This window comes from Budorcas taxicolor, chromosome 22 (assembly GCF_023091745.1).
Source record: "Budorcas taxicolor isolate Tak-1 chromosome 22, Takin1.1, whole genome shotgun sequence".
Taxonomy (NCBI): domain Eukaryota; kingdom Metazoa; phylum Chordata; class Mammalia; order Artiodactyla; family Bovidae; genus Budorcas; species Budorcas taxicolor.
Window position 1 is genome coordinate 35,335,885 of NC_068931.1, and position 16,162 is coordinate 35,352,046.

The following is a 16,162-nucleotide window of genomic DNA, read 5'->3' on the forward strand; positions in this document are numbered from 1 at the left end:
TCTGTTGTGGGATTTTCGTTTTTCATCTCTTCTCTATACTTCATTACATTCTCCAAGTTCTCTATATTACACTCGATTATAACTTTCACAATCAGAAAAAAAAAAGGAAATAATGCTGTGTGTGGGGGGGGGTAAGTTGCTTCAGTTGTGTCCAACTCTTTGGGACCCCATGGACCCCACAAGCCTCCTCTGTCCATGAGATTCTCCAGGCAAGAATACTGGAGTGGGTTGTCATGCCCTCCTCTAGGGGATCTTCCCTACCCAGGGATTGAACTGACGTCTTGTATGTCTCCTGCACTGGCAGGCGGGTTCTTTACCACTAGCGCTACCTGGGAAGCCCTGGAAATAATGCTGCCAGGCACTGCCATCAGCCACACAAAAACATAATAAGAGGGCAGTTGGTAGGCTGTAGACTGGATCATCCCAATCAACCAGTGGTCCAAGAGTAGCCTTCCGTATGTAAACACTTGCCATTTAGGTACTTGGGGGAAAAGTCACTCATTTACTCATTCAAACAAACATACTCAGTGCCAGGTACTAGGCCAATTAGCACAAACCACTTCAGGGTCTGGAAGGAAAAGAAGGCCTTTGTGCAAATATCAGATGCATAATATCGATGAGATGATTAGGGTACAGAGACTAGGAGACGTGGTGTTAGTGAGGATTCATGAAATTTACTTATTGTATTTAGCCTATTGGTCAGGAAGATCTCCTGGAGCAGGAAATGGCCACCCACTCCAGTATTCTTGCCTGGAGGATCCCTTGGACAGAGGAACCTGGCAGGCTACAGTCCATAGGGTCACAAAGAGTTGCACATGACTGAAGTGACTTAGCATGCAGCGTGCACGCATGCATTTAGCCTATTAGCAAGCTCTTCATTAAGTGCTTCCCAGGCAAATGTCTTGTGGCTGCTCATGACTCACGTTTGTCAACTATGTCTCCCCAGGACTGAGGTCTGGAGGGGATGCCCAGGTCAGCCACTGCTGCTCTGCAAGCTGGATGGGAGTCAGCAGGTGCCTCTGCCTTCCCTAATTCTACCTCTTCCTCTCTCCTGCCCCAACCCCTGGAGAGAGAAGGTACTGACCTGAAGTTCCTGTGACGGCGCTGCTGTTGCTCTGGGGTCTCTCCAGGTCGATCAGCAGCTCCTCGGTGTCATTCTCACTGGCCGCAGTTCGCTCTTGCTCCTTGCCGCTGAGGTCCAGGGCAGCAGTGGGCCCCCGGATCACCGCTTTGGACACGTAGCAGCAGGCCAGCCCCATCTCCTGCTCCAAGGCCGTACGGGTTAAGTAGCTTGAATCAATTAACCGGAGGTCACAGTACTTTAGAGACCTGCACAAATTAATGGTGTCTTTGGTGAAGCGCGAAGCGTTTACGTGTGGCTGACAGCGGTCAAAATGGTGAGCTTCGGTGCCAGGTAATCCTCGATGTAAACCTCAGTGCTGCCACCTCCTAGCTGTTAGGGCCTCGGGACAGTCACTTCACTTTCTCCACACATGGAATAGAGTAACAGTGCCCAGCTGACAGTTATTGCAAGGAATGACTGACACGGCACAGGCAATGTGTTTAGAGCAATACCCAGTGGGCTGCCCTGGTGGCTCAGACGGTAAAGAACCTGCCCACAATACAGGAGACCTGGGTTTGATCCCTGGGTTGGAAAGACTCCCTGGAGAAGGGAATGGTTACCCACGCCAGTATTCTTGCCTGGAAAATCCCATGGAGAGAGGAACCTGGTGGGTTACAGTCCACGGGGTCGCAAAGAGTTAGATATGACTGAGCAACGTTCACTTAACTCACAGCAAGCATTCAGTGAATGCTGTGACTATTCTTGGGCTTCCCAGGTGGCTCAGTAGCAAAGAATCCGCCTGCCAATGGAGGAGACTTGGGTTTAATCCCTGGGTTGGAAAATTCCCCTGGAGAAGGAAATGGCAACCCACTCCTGTATTCTTGCCTGGAGAATCCCATGGACAGAGGAGCCTGGCGGGCTACAGTCCATCAGGGCCCCAAAGAGCTGGACCCAACTGAGCAACTAAACAACAACAATGACTATTCTTGCTATTGCCTTCCAACCCATAGGCCCCAGATCCTTGAGGGAACAGCAGCCTAACAGAGACACTTCATCCAAAAAGCTCTGGCTGCCCAGCTTTCATGCATAAACACTTCTCCTCCGGGGCTTCTCTCTCATTCCCCAAATTGCTAGGCAATCTCTGGAAAGTTGAAAGAATTCAAGAAGGCTAAATTTCTTATATCCCCGAGTAAAACAACTGCCTTCTCACTTGCCAAGTGAAGGAAGTAGGTGAGCATCAGCTAAGTTTTAACCGTCAGCTCAGCCAAGCAACCAATGGAAAATGAGAATTAGTGATTCGCATCGTACCTGGGAAAGGTTTCTCCAAGAGGATCTTTGCCAGTTAATATCACAATACAAGGCAGACCTTCTAGGTCCTGGTACGTCCGAGGGACCCATTCTTCCGCTTCATTTCCTCTCCAGGTCTGTAGAAGGGGACCCATACAATAAAATTAAAACCCCTCATTGAGTTTCTACCTTTTTTGTTTCTACAGTCAGATTTTACACACATCTGTGCTTCCAAATGACTTCCAATAAGTGTGTGTGTGTGTGTACATATATTTTAATTGCTACTGAAAAGAATACACCAAGTACTCGTGGGCTTTCATGTTATCTCAATAAGGTAAAACAGGAAATCTTAATGAATATATCATCTATTAGCCATGCACATCAAAGAAATATACAATGTGAAATATCCCACCAATGGCACAAACCTTACAGAAACCCTACTTAAACTACCTGACTCAGTGCTCTTAAGTACAAGACTTTCTTTGTATAATGGAAAGACTCTTGGGATTGATTGATTGAAAAAGACCATTTCGGTTGTAAATGACTAATAAAATAATCACAGCAAAACTTATATATAATCACCTCTATATATTAACTGAAATGTACATATACACACATATGTGTATCTTTAATGAATGGAACAATCTCAAATACAGGAATTTATCAAGAGGAAGAAAATCTCAACTTGAAGGATGCTTGAAAGTGAAAAGATCTTACAGATTTTTTTTCTATTTTAGAGCAGAAAGAAAATAAACCATCTCTTAAGTGGATAAGGTGATTTCTACTACTTTTTATGAAGTGTGTAGCATCTAACTGGGCTTTATATCAGCTTTCTAGCAGGAATTATTATAAGAAATGAACTGACATTTCTGATGTTTTGGGGAACAAGAACTATGAAGTGAAGTATTAAGAGATGCATATAATGTTATTTTAAAACAGACTGGAATTTCCTTTGCTAAAACCAACATGGGATAAAAAGAAATATATCAGGCAAGATATGATATGATATAATATAACAGAGTTTGGTTACGGGTTGTTGATGTCTATAAAAACCAGTCTTGGAAATAAATATACCCACAATTATTTCAAGTAAAATGCATACAGTTTGTAAAACCGGAAGAGCCCCCAAACCTCAATCTTTTGTCATATATTTTTATGCCAAGGAGAACTCAGTGGATCTACATAACTATTTATAAGTTTGAGAGACCTTCTATGTCTTAGAAAATCAATCTGTCAAAAACATTAAGACATTAGCAGAAAGTTTCTCCCCACCCCCAATTCAGTTTTCCATATATCTTCATGTCAAAGGGAACTAGAACATTACCTAAGTCAAAGCAAATACTTCCGCAAATAAGAATCATTTTACTCATAAACCTTCTTGTTGGACTTATGAGATCCCTGAATATACTTAGGTCTCCCCAAATATACTTCATGGTTCTAGCAAGAATGAGGTTGGGTTATAATGATGGAAGAATAGATGTCATGTTTTATAAGGAGAATTATTTTCAAAAAATGATTAAACAGATTCCACTTTTACTCTTGAGCAATCAGAGCGAGACAAACCCACTATATAATGTTTTCCTGTCCCATTGTTACTTATGATGATGGATGGCTGCCGTTCTTCTACTTGTCTATCATGCCCTCAGGGAGCTTTTCCTACAGAAGCAGTTAAGACAACACGAAAGACTGAGAGAGCATTGACTTAGGGGCTCCTATGGGGTTTGAGGTCAAGGAAATCTAATGAAAGCTTCACAGGCCTTCTGGACAGACTAACTTAGATATAAACTTATATCCTTCCAAAGTACGTATTATCACTTAAAAGTTAACCACAATACCGAAAGGATAAGCACAAAAATAAGACCCCCTAATGGAAAAAGAGGCACTGGATATTACCCAAGGCTAGAGACAAAAGGCATGGAAAATCCCATGGACAGGGGAGCCTGGTGGGCTGCCGTCTATGGGGTTGCACAGAGTCAGACACGACTGAAGAGACTTAGCAGCAGCAGCAGCAGAGACAAAAGGGATCCTGGTGCTGTTTCATCAGTGGTAAAGGTTGGTATTAATAATTTAGAAATCAGCAGGTGAAACAGAGACCACCTGCCAAATGGCAGTCTTACTAGGGATGTGAATGTTTCAAATTTTCACTTCCACACTAGTGGAAAATAGGGACTTCCATGCTGGTCCAGTGGTTAAGATTCTACCTTGCAATGCAGGGGGCCTGGCTTTGATCCCTGGTCAGGGAACTAGATTCCACATGCTGCCAACTAAAGATCCTGTGTGTGGAAACAAAGACCCCGGAACAGACAAATAAATTAATAAAAATAAATATTTTTAAAAATAAAAAGGTGGAATATAAAAAGGATGGATCGATGTGATTGAGGGATTTTGAACATATGGAAACTCTCTTTTTTTTAAGCCATCCCCCACACATGTGGGATCTTAGTTCCAAGAGGATCAAACCTGCACTCCTGCATTATAGGTCAGAGTCTTAACCACTGGACCGCCAAGGAAGTCCCTGGAAATCTCTTCTGTGTAGCTGGTGCTTGGCCACTACTCATGCGAATTGAGGTGTAACTGCTTGAGAAGTAATCACTTGAGATCTCTTCTGGCACACCCCTAGCAGCCCCTGGAAGCCCTGCAGGTGATTCTGATGTGCTTGCAGCCAGGTTGCTGCTGCTGCTGCTAAGTCGCTTCAGTCGTGTCCGACTCTGTGTGACCCCATAGACGGCAGCCCACCAGGCTCCCCTGTCCCTGGGATTCTCCAGGCAAGAACACTGGAATGGGTTGCCATTTCCTTCTCCAACGCATGAAAGTGAAAAGTGAAAGTGAAAAGTGAAAGTGAAGTCGCTCAGTTGTGTCAGACTGTCAGTGACCCCATGGACTGCAGTCCACCAGGCCCCTCTGTCCATGGGATTTTCCAGGCAAGAGTACTGGAGTGGGGTGCCATTGCCTTCTCCGTTGCAGCCAGGTAGGAACCTCAATTATTGACTGGTTTTCAAACTATGGCCCACAGGGGCAAATTATTGAAGACTGCTGATTTACACTGACTTAGTAAGTATCTGAACAAACGACCTAAGACGCTCTAAGCAGCTACACCCGGTCAGTGCCAACGGAGACCCAGAGAAGACCTTGCAGCCTCATAGCCTTTTAGAACATCTCCCTGCAGAAGGTGTGCGAGACCTCACAGAGCAGTGCTGATTACCTGCCTGTCCAGATTCCTCATCATTAGCATCATTCAAATTGTCTCATAACTAACAAGTTGTATTGTAAGAAGAGTTTCAGGATTCTCATTTTTTACTTATCCAAGGAATACTGCTATATTGTGGTTTATGACTTTAATTCAAAACTGTGAACATTATATCTATTTATCCATATGTGAAATGTAAATGTTACAACTTCCACTAAATATAGGAGCTTCTATGTTTAGACAGATTTATTTGTTCCAACTGTGTATCAAGCTAATACAAGACATTTTGTTTGCATTTTGGATTATTTGAGTTAGGTAGTTATACACAATACAAAGGTTTACATTTGTAAAACGCTCTATGAATATGAAATAATAATGCTCCAATTACAGCCCTTAGAGACCAGGCAGTCTAATGCTCATTTTGCAGCTGGTAAACTGCAGCCCAGATGGGAATGTAACTCCTTTAAGACTGCATGCTTTCTTTTTATACAATTTGTGCCAAACTAGGCTTTTCTTCATCCAGGTTAGCTCAGCATTTAGTTTCTGCAAAGTTCAGAAACCATGTTGATCTAACCCAGACATAGAGCACCTTGCTCAGTACCGCACCTATCTGTGTGCAGAATTTCATTAAGTGCTGTCAAAGGGCTGGGACACATTGGATTAGAAGAGTCCCCAGAAAAATCTGAGCGGGCCATGAGGTAGGGACTTAGGTTAGTTGATCAAAGAAGTCTCCCCCGCCCCCACCACACCTGACAGGAGGGGTTCAGAAAAAGCAATGCCTTCCCCGTGCAGAGGGGTGGGGGACTTAGCCATGCACAGGCTTGGAAGAGTCTCAGTCCAGCCCACACTTGGGGCCAAAGCAAGTACAAAGAAACAGCAAACTGTTGGGGAATCCACATGCAAGAGGGTGGGCAATCGTCCTCTGTGAGCCCTGAAGAGAAAACAGGATACTTTACCGACTCTGGGTGGACAGAAAAGATTCAGTGAATGGATGATATTGAAAGGCGTGCCCCCACAGAGGTCCGAGAGAACAACTTACCTTTTTTTTTTTTTTTCTGAGAAAACAGATGGCCGAGGGCTAGATGAATCTTGAACAAGGTCAATAAACAGGGGGTGAAATTGGGTCATCGCATTTTTTTTTGCACCTGCAGTCGGAGAGCATGGAAGACCAACTGCACGCATGCACTAACATGGGGGACCCAGACTGAATGTTTAATAAACTAGGAAGGCGGACACATCCCTTAGCTTAGCCTTAACGTTGTCATGAAGATTGCGTGACACTTGTGCAAAACTCTAGCAAACTGCAGGCCTCTGAGCCACCTGCACGGGGTGGGGGGTGGGGGTCCTAGAAAATGGAGCGAAGGTCTGTCCATTGCTAACCTTTAGTCGTGCCACAAAGTGGGCTGCCACGCTGAGTTCAGAGGCGGGGTTCCCCAGGACCACCTCGAAGCGGTACTGGAGCCCCAGCTTGTCGCGCACCTCCTGCAGCCGCTCCTTGGCCAGCATTGCCAGCTGCACGGAGGGCACCCTGAGGATGAGCATGTGTCCACGCCCGCTGCGGTTCTTCCCCGGGCAGCTGAGGAGGTCATCCATGATGTTGAGGGTCTCTGGTGTGCTGTGGTCACGTAGGGACGCCACGGTGGTCAGAGCCATCAGAGCCTCCGAGTACTGCTGGATGAGGAGGTAGCAGCGAACCACCATGCTGTGCAGCCTGGGGTACCTTCAACAGAACACAGGGGCACTAGCATGGGGGCTGTGGGGCCCTGGGATCGCGAGGGCTGTGCAGTAGGAACGGAGACCCAGCAGGGTGGGCAGGGGATAGTGGTGGGTGATGGGCTTGAGCTCAAGAATGACCTGGATTTGAGTCTGTTCTTATAAGGTGGATGAACCTAGAGCCTATTAAACAGAGTGAAGTCAGAAAGAGGAAAACAAATATCGGATATTGACACATATATATGGAACCTAGAAAGATGGTACTGATGAACCTATTCGCAGGGCAGCAGTGGAAATGCAGACAGAGAGAACAGACTATGGACGTGGGTCGGGGGGGAGGAAAGAGAAGGCGGGACGAATGGAGAGAGAAGCATGGAAGCATATACACTACCGTTTGTAAAATAGCCAAAGGAAATTTGCTGCATGACTCAGGGAACTCAAACTGAGGTTCGGTAACAACCCAGAGGGGTGGGATGGGATGGCAGGTAGGAGGGAGATTCAAGAGGGAGGGGACATATGTATATACCTATGGCTGATTCATGATGATGTATGGCAGAAACCAAAGCAATATTGTAAAGCAACTATCTCTCAATTAAAAATAAATAAATTTGTTAAAAAACAATGAACTTGGAGACCTCCTGTAGAGCACAGGGAACTCTGCTCAATGTTATGTGGCAGCCTGGATGGGAGGGGAGTTGGGGGGAGAGTGGATACGTGCCTAGGTATGGATCAGTCCCTTCCTTGTTCACCTGAAATTATCACAACATTGTTAATCGGCTATACCCCAACACAAAATTAAAAAGTTTAAAAAGAAGAATGACCTTGGAGCCCACATCACTAGAAGGAAAAGCTGAGCTCACAACACCTGCTGGCACAGGTACCTCGAGTTCAAGAGGCTTAGGGACAGTCTAGGGATCCGAGCATCTCCCAGAGTGGTCTCTGAACCAGCAGCATCCCCACCGGGGAGCTTGTTAGATGTGCCAAACCCTCCTACCCGATGTGCACGGAATCAGAAACAGCCTGGACAAGGTCCCTGGGTGATCTGTACCACACTGTATCTTGAGAAGCACTGGTCCGCTCAGACTATCCACAGAGTTGTAAACGATCATCCCTAAATTCTAAGCTTTTGCTGCTGTCCTGGGGTTTGAATGCTTGGTAGCTTATTTCTCTGATACTTAAAATTACAGTTGAGGAAACTGATACACTAATGTAATGTCTGTGAAGTATAAGGAGTAAAGAGAGTAATTATTACGGCTAATTTGAGGTCAGCTCCCTTGTAGCAATAACAATTGTTGTTCAGTCGCTAGGTCCTGTCCGAGTCTTTCCGACCCCAGGGAGTGCAGCACATCAGGCTTTCCTGTCCTTCACCATCTCCTAGAATTTGCTCAAACTCATGTCCATTGAGTCAGGGCAATAACAGTATCTTCTCATAAACATGGAGGAAGCTTGGAGCCAGCTGGAGAAACAGCATCCCCTAGTGGTGTGGTCTCCCATCCACCTGGGCGGAAGGAGCCCCGGGAAATAAATAGCAGGGGTGTCCTTGACTCACCCCAACATTCCCCGCTCACCACCTTCCTCTAGACCAACTCGGCTGTTTTTTGTGTTTTTTTTTACAATTACAGAGCAGGCAGAAAATAAACCTCTCATTACGTGCTATTCCTCATAAGACCCGGCCAGAAGACAGAAGGCATACACATGGGTAAAGAGGACACACTCGTAGACCTGAAGAGGTGCTGGTCAAGAAAGTAGGCCTGGGGAAAGCAAGGCCTGGACCGGAGCTTGGCTGGGCCTCCCGTGGAGCCTTCCTGCGGAAGGATGGCGGGTCTATGAACTTTCTTCCTGGATGCTGGCTTGTAGCACAGGCAGCTTCCTAGCAGCTGGGTAGACCAGAGGGGAATTTCACCTTTGCTCCACTTTATAATTCTATTTAAAGTGAAACAGTCATCACCAGCCTTGCACAGGAAAGCCCAGGGTCAAATACCAGTTCAGGTCAGCAAATGACTACTATGGTTTTGAAATACTTAGAGCTGGAAAAGACCATGGATTGATTCCCTGGGTTCTGATTCACTTTCTCATGGAAAGATGCTGATTTAAGGACTGGGGGAAATTCAGCTACTTGCCTAAGATCATCCAGTCAGTCAGAGACAAGAGTGTGGATTTTATTCAGTTCTTTGACAATGTCTTCTCAAATGGTAAAGATTTAGTTGACTGGGGAAAAGTAAAGAACTCCTTTAGTTCCATCGGTCCTCCTGAACCAATCCATTCAAGTGTTCAATAAATCATAGCTATTATGAGCCTGGGGGACCTGGGCTGGAGGAAGTGAGCACAGATGATGCAAGTTTAAGGCTTACTGTTGGTTTTTTTTTTTTGCTGCGGCATGTAAGAAAACCAAAGTTAGATCAAAGGGTAACTTTGATATGAAAAGTGAAAGTGTTAGTTGCTCAGTTGAGTCTGACTCTTTGTGACCCCATGGACTGTAGCCCACCAGGCTCCTCTGTCCATGGAATTCTCCAAGCAGGAATACTGGAGTGGGTTGCCAATCCCTTTTCCGGGGGATTTTCCCAACCCAGAGAATGAACTCAGGTTTTCCACAATGCAGGCAGATTCTTTACCATCTGACACAGGCTTTTAAATTTTACACTGAAAGAGCTATGAATTTAGAAGTGAATAGTTTTCCCAATTTTGTTTTTGTTTGTATTCAATTGTAATCATAGTTTTTGTAAGGATTACAAAAGTTGTATAGGAGCTGATGGGACTGTCCATTAAAATACAAGTTATAAAACTGCAAGATGTTACTGAAAGAAAAGATAGGTTCCAAGCTGGTAGATAGAACAGGAGGCTGGGGAACACTTAGAGGGGACACTCATGAGGTGGTTTTAGAAATCTCAGATCACAGGTGCCATGAGGGGATTAATATCTCAGTGTCTGTTAAGTCTTCTCAAACCCAACAGCTGCGAAAGTACAAAATCCCACTGCAAGCCTGTTCCTTTTCCTGACACCACCCAATAACTTGCTGGGTAGGACGTTTCTCCCTGATCATCTTTATTTCTTTTGCTTAGCAACCTTATAGGGCAGCTCTTAAATAGATGGTTTGTGATCAATGAGAGACAGTGTTAAGAACTAGAGCTACTAAAAATGTATCTTATCACATAGTGCCTGACTGCCCCATCACTGGATGATCAGACAGAATATTGTAGTGGACAGGGAGGAACCTCTGCTAGGTTAAATTCTTTTCTTTTTTTTGGCCATGCCCAGCTTGAGGGATCTCAGTTCCCTGACCACAGATTCAGTCATGGTCCTAACCACTGGACTGCTGTGGAATTCCCTATTAGATTAAATTCTTATGCCTCTTTTTTTGAGTCTATAGTTCAAGATCAGAGAGGGGAAATAAAATGAACAAACAAAACAGAAAATCCCTTTGCTCTTCCAGCATTTGACTTGAAATTGAGGAAGAAAAAGGAGACAGAGTCATAAGCCTTTACCCCAAAGTCAGGGACTGGAGGAGGGCCACTTGAAACTGAGCTCAAACAATCTGATTATTCTCTAGTGATCTCCAGTTTACACTTCCAGAGAAGGCAATGGCACCCCACTCCAGTATTCCTGCCTGGAAAATCCCATGGATGGAGGAGCCTGGAAGGCTGCAGTCCCTGGGGTCGCTGAGGGTCGGACACAACTGAGCGACTTCACTTTCACTTTTCACTTTCATGCATTGGAGAAGGAAATGGCAACCCACTCCAGTGTTCTTGCCTGGAGAATCCCAGGGATGGGGGAGCCTGGTGGACTGCTGTCTATGGGGTCACACAGAGTCGGACATGACTGAAGTGACTTAGCAGCAGCAGCAGCAGCAGCAGCAGTTTACACTTCAAGTCTCTCATAGTAAAGTTTCATTTCTTTACTGAGGGTGCTTGCCTGTGGTAGACAGAGGAGAAAAGTGTGGGGTGCATGATGGGGAGGGGGAAGCCAGACCCCAGAGGAATGGCTTCTAATAAGCCAATCCCTCTCTGCCCGAATCATCTCTGGGTGCAGCTGTGAACCTGCCTGGGAGATGATTCAGAGCACGGAAGGTGGTCCTCCTTCCCACTCGGGGTCACTGGATTCCTTTGCTGGTCCTGGATGATGATAGAAAACCCAGCTGAGTGAAAGGTCATCTCAGGACAGGCTATTTTTATTCTGCTCTTGAGTGTCATTTGCATAGCCTGGGCTCCACCAAAACTCCCTGTGACTCTGACAAAAAAGACGTTTGGCGTGTTCAGACAAACAAGAGCAGCTAAAGACAAGGTTGAAGGTCCTTACTTACCTTTCCAAGAGCGTGTTCACCATTTTTTCAAACGTCTCATCACATCTGAGAAGGGGGCTCGTGATTCCCCACTGCAGAGATTTACTGTACTCGTTCAGGCCGAAGTACAGCTTCTCCTCACAGCTCATGTCCTCCTGGTTCAAAACACAGAGCAAAAGCCAGTGAGGGCAAGGCACAAGGTGTCTGACTTTCAGGGTTGGGGAGGAGGGACCTGTAACATGTTATTGCCTGAAAATTAGAAAAAATTTTGAATAAGCAAGTGGAACTATATCAGACTAAAAAGCTTCTGCACAGCAAAGGAAACAAAGTGAAAAGGCAACCTACTGGATAGGAGAAAATACTTGCAAACCATTTACCTGATGAGGGGTTAATATCCAGTATCCATAAAGAGCTCGTATAGCTCAACAGCAATCCCCCAATCCAGTTAAAAAGTGAGAAGATCTGAACAAAATGCTTTCATTTTTTTTTTCCTTCTCTTTCTTTTTTCTTAGCAAAATGATAGGGGCAGCTTGTTACACAGATGGCTTAGAATCACCTGGAGCTAGCAGGGTTTGAAGAACTAGAGCTACTGGGCTCCCCCAGTATCACAAATCAAAAGTGACATGATTTACTGAATTCTTGTATCTTTGGGGAAAATGTTCCTCTGCTTAAAATAAAAAAAATCTCTGCTCCCAGAGTCCTGCCCTGTCAGTGACCCTGAGCTTAGCAGTCCCTGTCTTTGCGCGGCCATCTCTGCTTTCCCTCCAGCCCAACCCTCTGCTCCGTGGACACTGTTCCCTGGAAGGTCACCAAGGACTCCTGAGGCCAAACCCTCAGTCCTTGGCCTCGCTGCTCTCTCAGCCATTCTCTTCATTACTTTCTCCCATGATTTTATCTTTACCAGCTGCTTCGGTCACTGAGCAACGTTCCTGAAAAAATATTCCAAATCCTCAGCACAGAGTCCCAGCTCCTACCCCAGCTCTGTGTCTGCCACGGCGCACTTGCCTGGCCTCCGCTCCGTTCACATCTGTCCTGTGTGCCCTCCGCACGCAGCTCTACTGCTCTACTGTCTTCTCTTTTCCCACTAAAGGCACCACCTTAAAAATATCTCTGCCTTTTCCCTCTTCCTCAAAAAACAAATCCTACAAAAGTTACCATTTCTTCCATCCTCTTTATTGCCAGCACCTCTATTCTGATTGAGGTACTCGTTCATTCGAACCTGAATTATCAGAGAAGCCAGATGACTCACCCCCACCTTTCTAATCACTTTGACTTGACCTCTTATAGTCAATAAATTGCCTTAAAATGCAGCCTCTTAGTATCCACTAAAGCTGAACTCTGCACTCAGCAATTTCACTCCCAGATACATACCCAACAAAAGTGTATACAGATGTCTACTAAAAGGCATGAGCTAGAATGCTCAAAGCAGCAACTGAAATCAGTGAACAGGGTGAATAAATCAACTGTGGTGAGTCACCCAGCGTAACCTGTATACAACCAAAAGAACGACTGTTTCACGACTCATTAAAATATAAAAGAATCTTACAATGTTGAGCAAAAGAAGTTATATATCACAGAGCGCCTGCTGCATGTCTGCATCACTTTAGTTCAGTTCAGTCGCTCAGTCGTGTCCGACTCTTTGCAACCCCATGAATGGCAGCACACCAGGCCTCCCTGCCCATCACCTCAGTCGTGTCCGATTCTTGGCGACCCCATGGACTGCAGCCTGCTAGGCTTCTCTGTCCATGGGATTCTCCAGGTAGAATGCTGGAGTGGGTTGCCATTTCCTCTTCCAGGGGATCTTCCCAACCTAGGGATCAATTCTGAATCTCTTCCGTCTCCTGCATCGGCAGGCGGGTTCCTTACCACTAGCGCCACCTGGAAAGCCCATGCCTATTGCACAGTTCCATTTATATAGCATTCAAAATGAGGCAAACCAAGCCAGAAGAGTGCCTCCTTCTGGCGACAGAGTGCCTGGCCTCTGGAGTGAAGCTCATGTTCTAGTTTTTCATCTGGGTGCTGGTTCCACGGGTATGTTCAGTTCGTGAAAATTCACAGAGCTGTATATTAACATTGAATATTTGTGAAACTAAAAAATATAAGAATTATGCATATTCTGGGAGTTCCCTGGCGGTCCAGCGGTTAGGAGTCAGCACTTTCACTGCAATGGCCTGGATTCAATCCTTGATCAGGAAACTAAGATCCTGCAAACTGCATGCACAGCCAAAAAAGAAAAAAGAGTAGGTTCTGCTATTTCTAATAATACTGTGCCTTTGCTAAAAAAATCATTCACCGACATGTAACAAGCGTAAGCTTTCCCAGCCTTGTCTCAAAGATTCCATATGTATGTTTGCAGGTTTCATTCAATCCCACTAAGTATTTTCTGAACAATGCCTGGTGCTTCCTCCTCTCTGGCCCTGCCCTGCTGTCTGCTGTCGGCAGTGTCTGCTCTGTCCTTCCTCTCCTCCAGAGACCACCCTGTGTGCACTGTCCTCCTTGTCACCATTCCTGATGCTCTCAAATGGGTGGCACTTTCCCTCCTTCAACCCACAGAGCACTTTGGCTTTTTGCAATTGTCTTCTTCTACTTTGTTTTTCTTTTCTTTTTTATGTTTGTCATTTTGTTTTTACAAATAAAAATTGTATTTATTTAAGATGTATATATTGGAGAAGGAAATGGCAACCCACTCCAGTATTCTTGTCTGGAGAATCCCATGGACAGAGGAGCCTAATGGGCTACATACAGTCCATGGGGTTGCGAAAGAGTCAGACACGACTGAGTGACTAACACACAGGGTGTATAACTTGATTTTTTTCTTTTTTAAAACTACTGAAATATAATTGACATGAACATTACATTAGTTTCAGGTGTACAACATAATAATCTGCTATTTGCATATGTTGTGAAATTATCACCACAAGTTTAGTTAACATCCACCCATCACCACATATGGTTGTAATTCTTTTTTTCTTGTGGTGAGAACTTTTAAGATCTACTCTCTAAGCAATTTTCAAACGGGCTGTACAGTGTTATGAACTATTGTTATCTTGCTGTACATTATTCATTTTATAACTGGATTTTGGTACCTTTTGACCACCTTCACCCATTTTGTCTGCCCTCCAGCCCCCACCAATTGGCAACCACCAATCTGTTTTCTCTATGTCTCTCTCTCTCTCTTTTTTTTTAATGTGGACTTTTTTAACATCTTTATTGAATTTGTTACAGTATTGCTTCTGTTTTATGTTTTGGTTTTTTGGCCAGGAGGCATTAGCTATCTGACCAGGGATGGAACACACATGCCCTGCATTGGAAAACAGTCTTAACAACTGAACCACCAGGGAAGTCTCAGAATGAATCATTCAAAAGCACAGAACTAATCCAGGATATTGATGATTATGTCAGATCATGTTACATTTTAGGGGGACAAACTCCACAGGTGGATAGTTTTGTATCTGCACGATAACCTAAAGTAGAGCCCACCGAATCAAATTCATAGAGAACACTATTCACTAGCTTTTGTTGTTGTTATTATTTAGTCAGTAAGTTGTGTCTGACTCTTTACGACCTCATGGACTGTAGCCCACCAGGCTCCTCTATCCATGGGATTCTCCAGGCAACAATACTGGAGTGGGTTGCCATTTCCTTCTCCAGGGGATTTTTCCAACCCAGGGATTAAAACCGAGTCTCCTGCATTGGCAGGTGGATTCTTTACCACTGAGTCACCTGGGAAGCCCATTCTTTAGCCTTTAGTGAATACTAATTGTAAGTATATGGAACTTTTAGAAGCTAAAGCATCCGTGAGGCTTTTGATCATGTTTTATGATGCTATTCTGCTCCCGAGGGAACCGAGAACATGAAGGTAGGGGAGAGACTCACTGTGCTGTCCAGCTGCATCCAGTGCACCTCGTTGCTGGTGCTGATTCGGGACTGTTGGGTCTGCAGAGCGTATGGACAGGAGGTGACCTGGAGCACCAGGAGGTTGAAAGCTTCCAGAACCTCTCTGCCGTTTATGACCCTGTCAGCCAATCCATGGCCCGGCTCACCATGTGACAAAGAGCCCGACATGACACTGTAGAGGCATTGAAAGTCACATTAACACCTCCTCATTTACATGACTAGATGCACAATCAGAGAGCAAAATAGAGGTCACGTCTTAGCTCCTATTTTTTTCAGTTCTTATTAACTGAGACCAGCAGTGGAAACAATCAGCATTTGATGTAGAAGAGCAGAAACAACCCTCTTTCTTACCCCTTTCAGACAGCTTTCAGGGACATTTTTTTTTTCCTTTTTCAGTTTGTCCGTGATACACCTTGAAGTCTAAACTCCATTATCCAAGCCAAGGATATCCAAGTCTGTAGCTTGAGGTGGATTATTTTAGTTTGAAAGCCTCACCAGTGTAAGAGAGCTCTCGATCAAAAAATGATGCTTATAACTGAGCAATGATCTGTGCCCCTACAGAGATTCCCCAAACGACAAGTAATCCTTGCTGTGTTAATACACTTTGCTTCCTCCCTTGAGGCTGCTAGACCATGGAGAGGGCTCTTCCTGCCCTCTCCCCATGACCAACACTTTTATATCTTTGTTCCGTTCAATGTGGATGTACCAGGTTTCCATGCAGCCTCAAAAACACATGCGT

The 16,162-nt window shown here is 45.0% G+C and overlaps 1 protein-coding gene across 1 annotated transcript in view; it reads right to left on the reverse strand.

Moving 5' to 3' along the window:
* The window catches only part of GREB1L (GREB1 like retinoic acid receptor coactivator), a 108,188-nt gene that overhangs the window by 18,311 nt on the left and 73,715 nt on the right, over positions 1-16,162 (reverse strand). The window contains exons 16-20 of the mRNA XM_052660403.1: positions 15,403-15,595; positions 11,548-11,681; positions 6,918-7,257; positions 2,372-2,487; positions 1,085-1,329 (exon numbers count right to left, since the gene is read on the reverse strand). Coding sequence (XP_052516363.1) covers positions 1,085-1,329; positions 2,372-2,487; positions 6,918-7,257; positions 11,548-11,681; positions 15,403-15,595 — 1,028 coding nt within the window. The remainder of the gene's footprint in view (positions 1-1,084; positions 1,330-2,371; positions 2,488-6,917; positions 7,258-11,547; positions 11,682-15,402; positions 15,596-16,162) is intronic.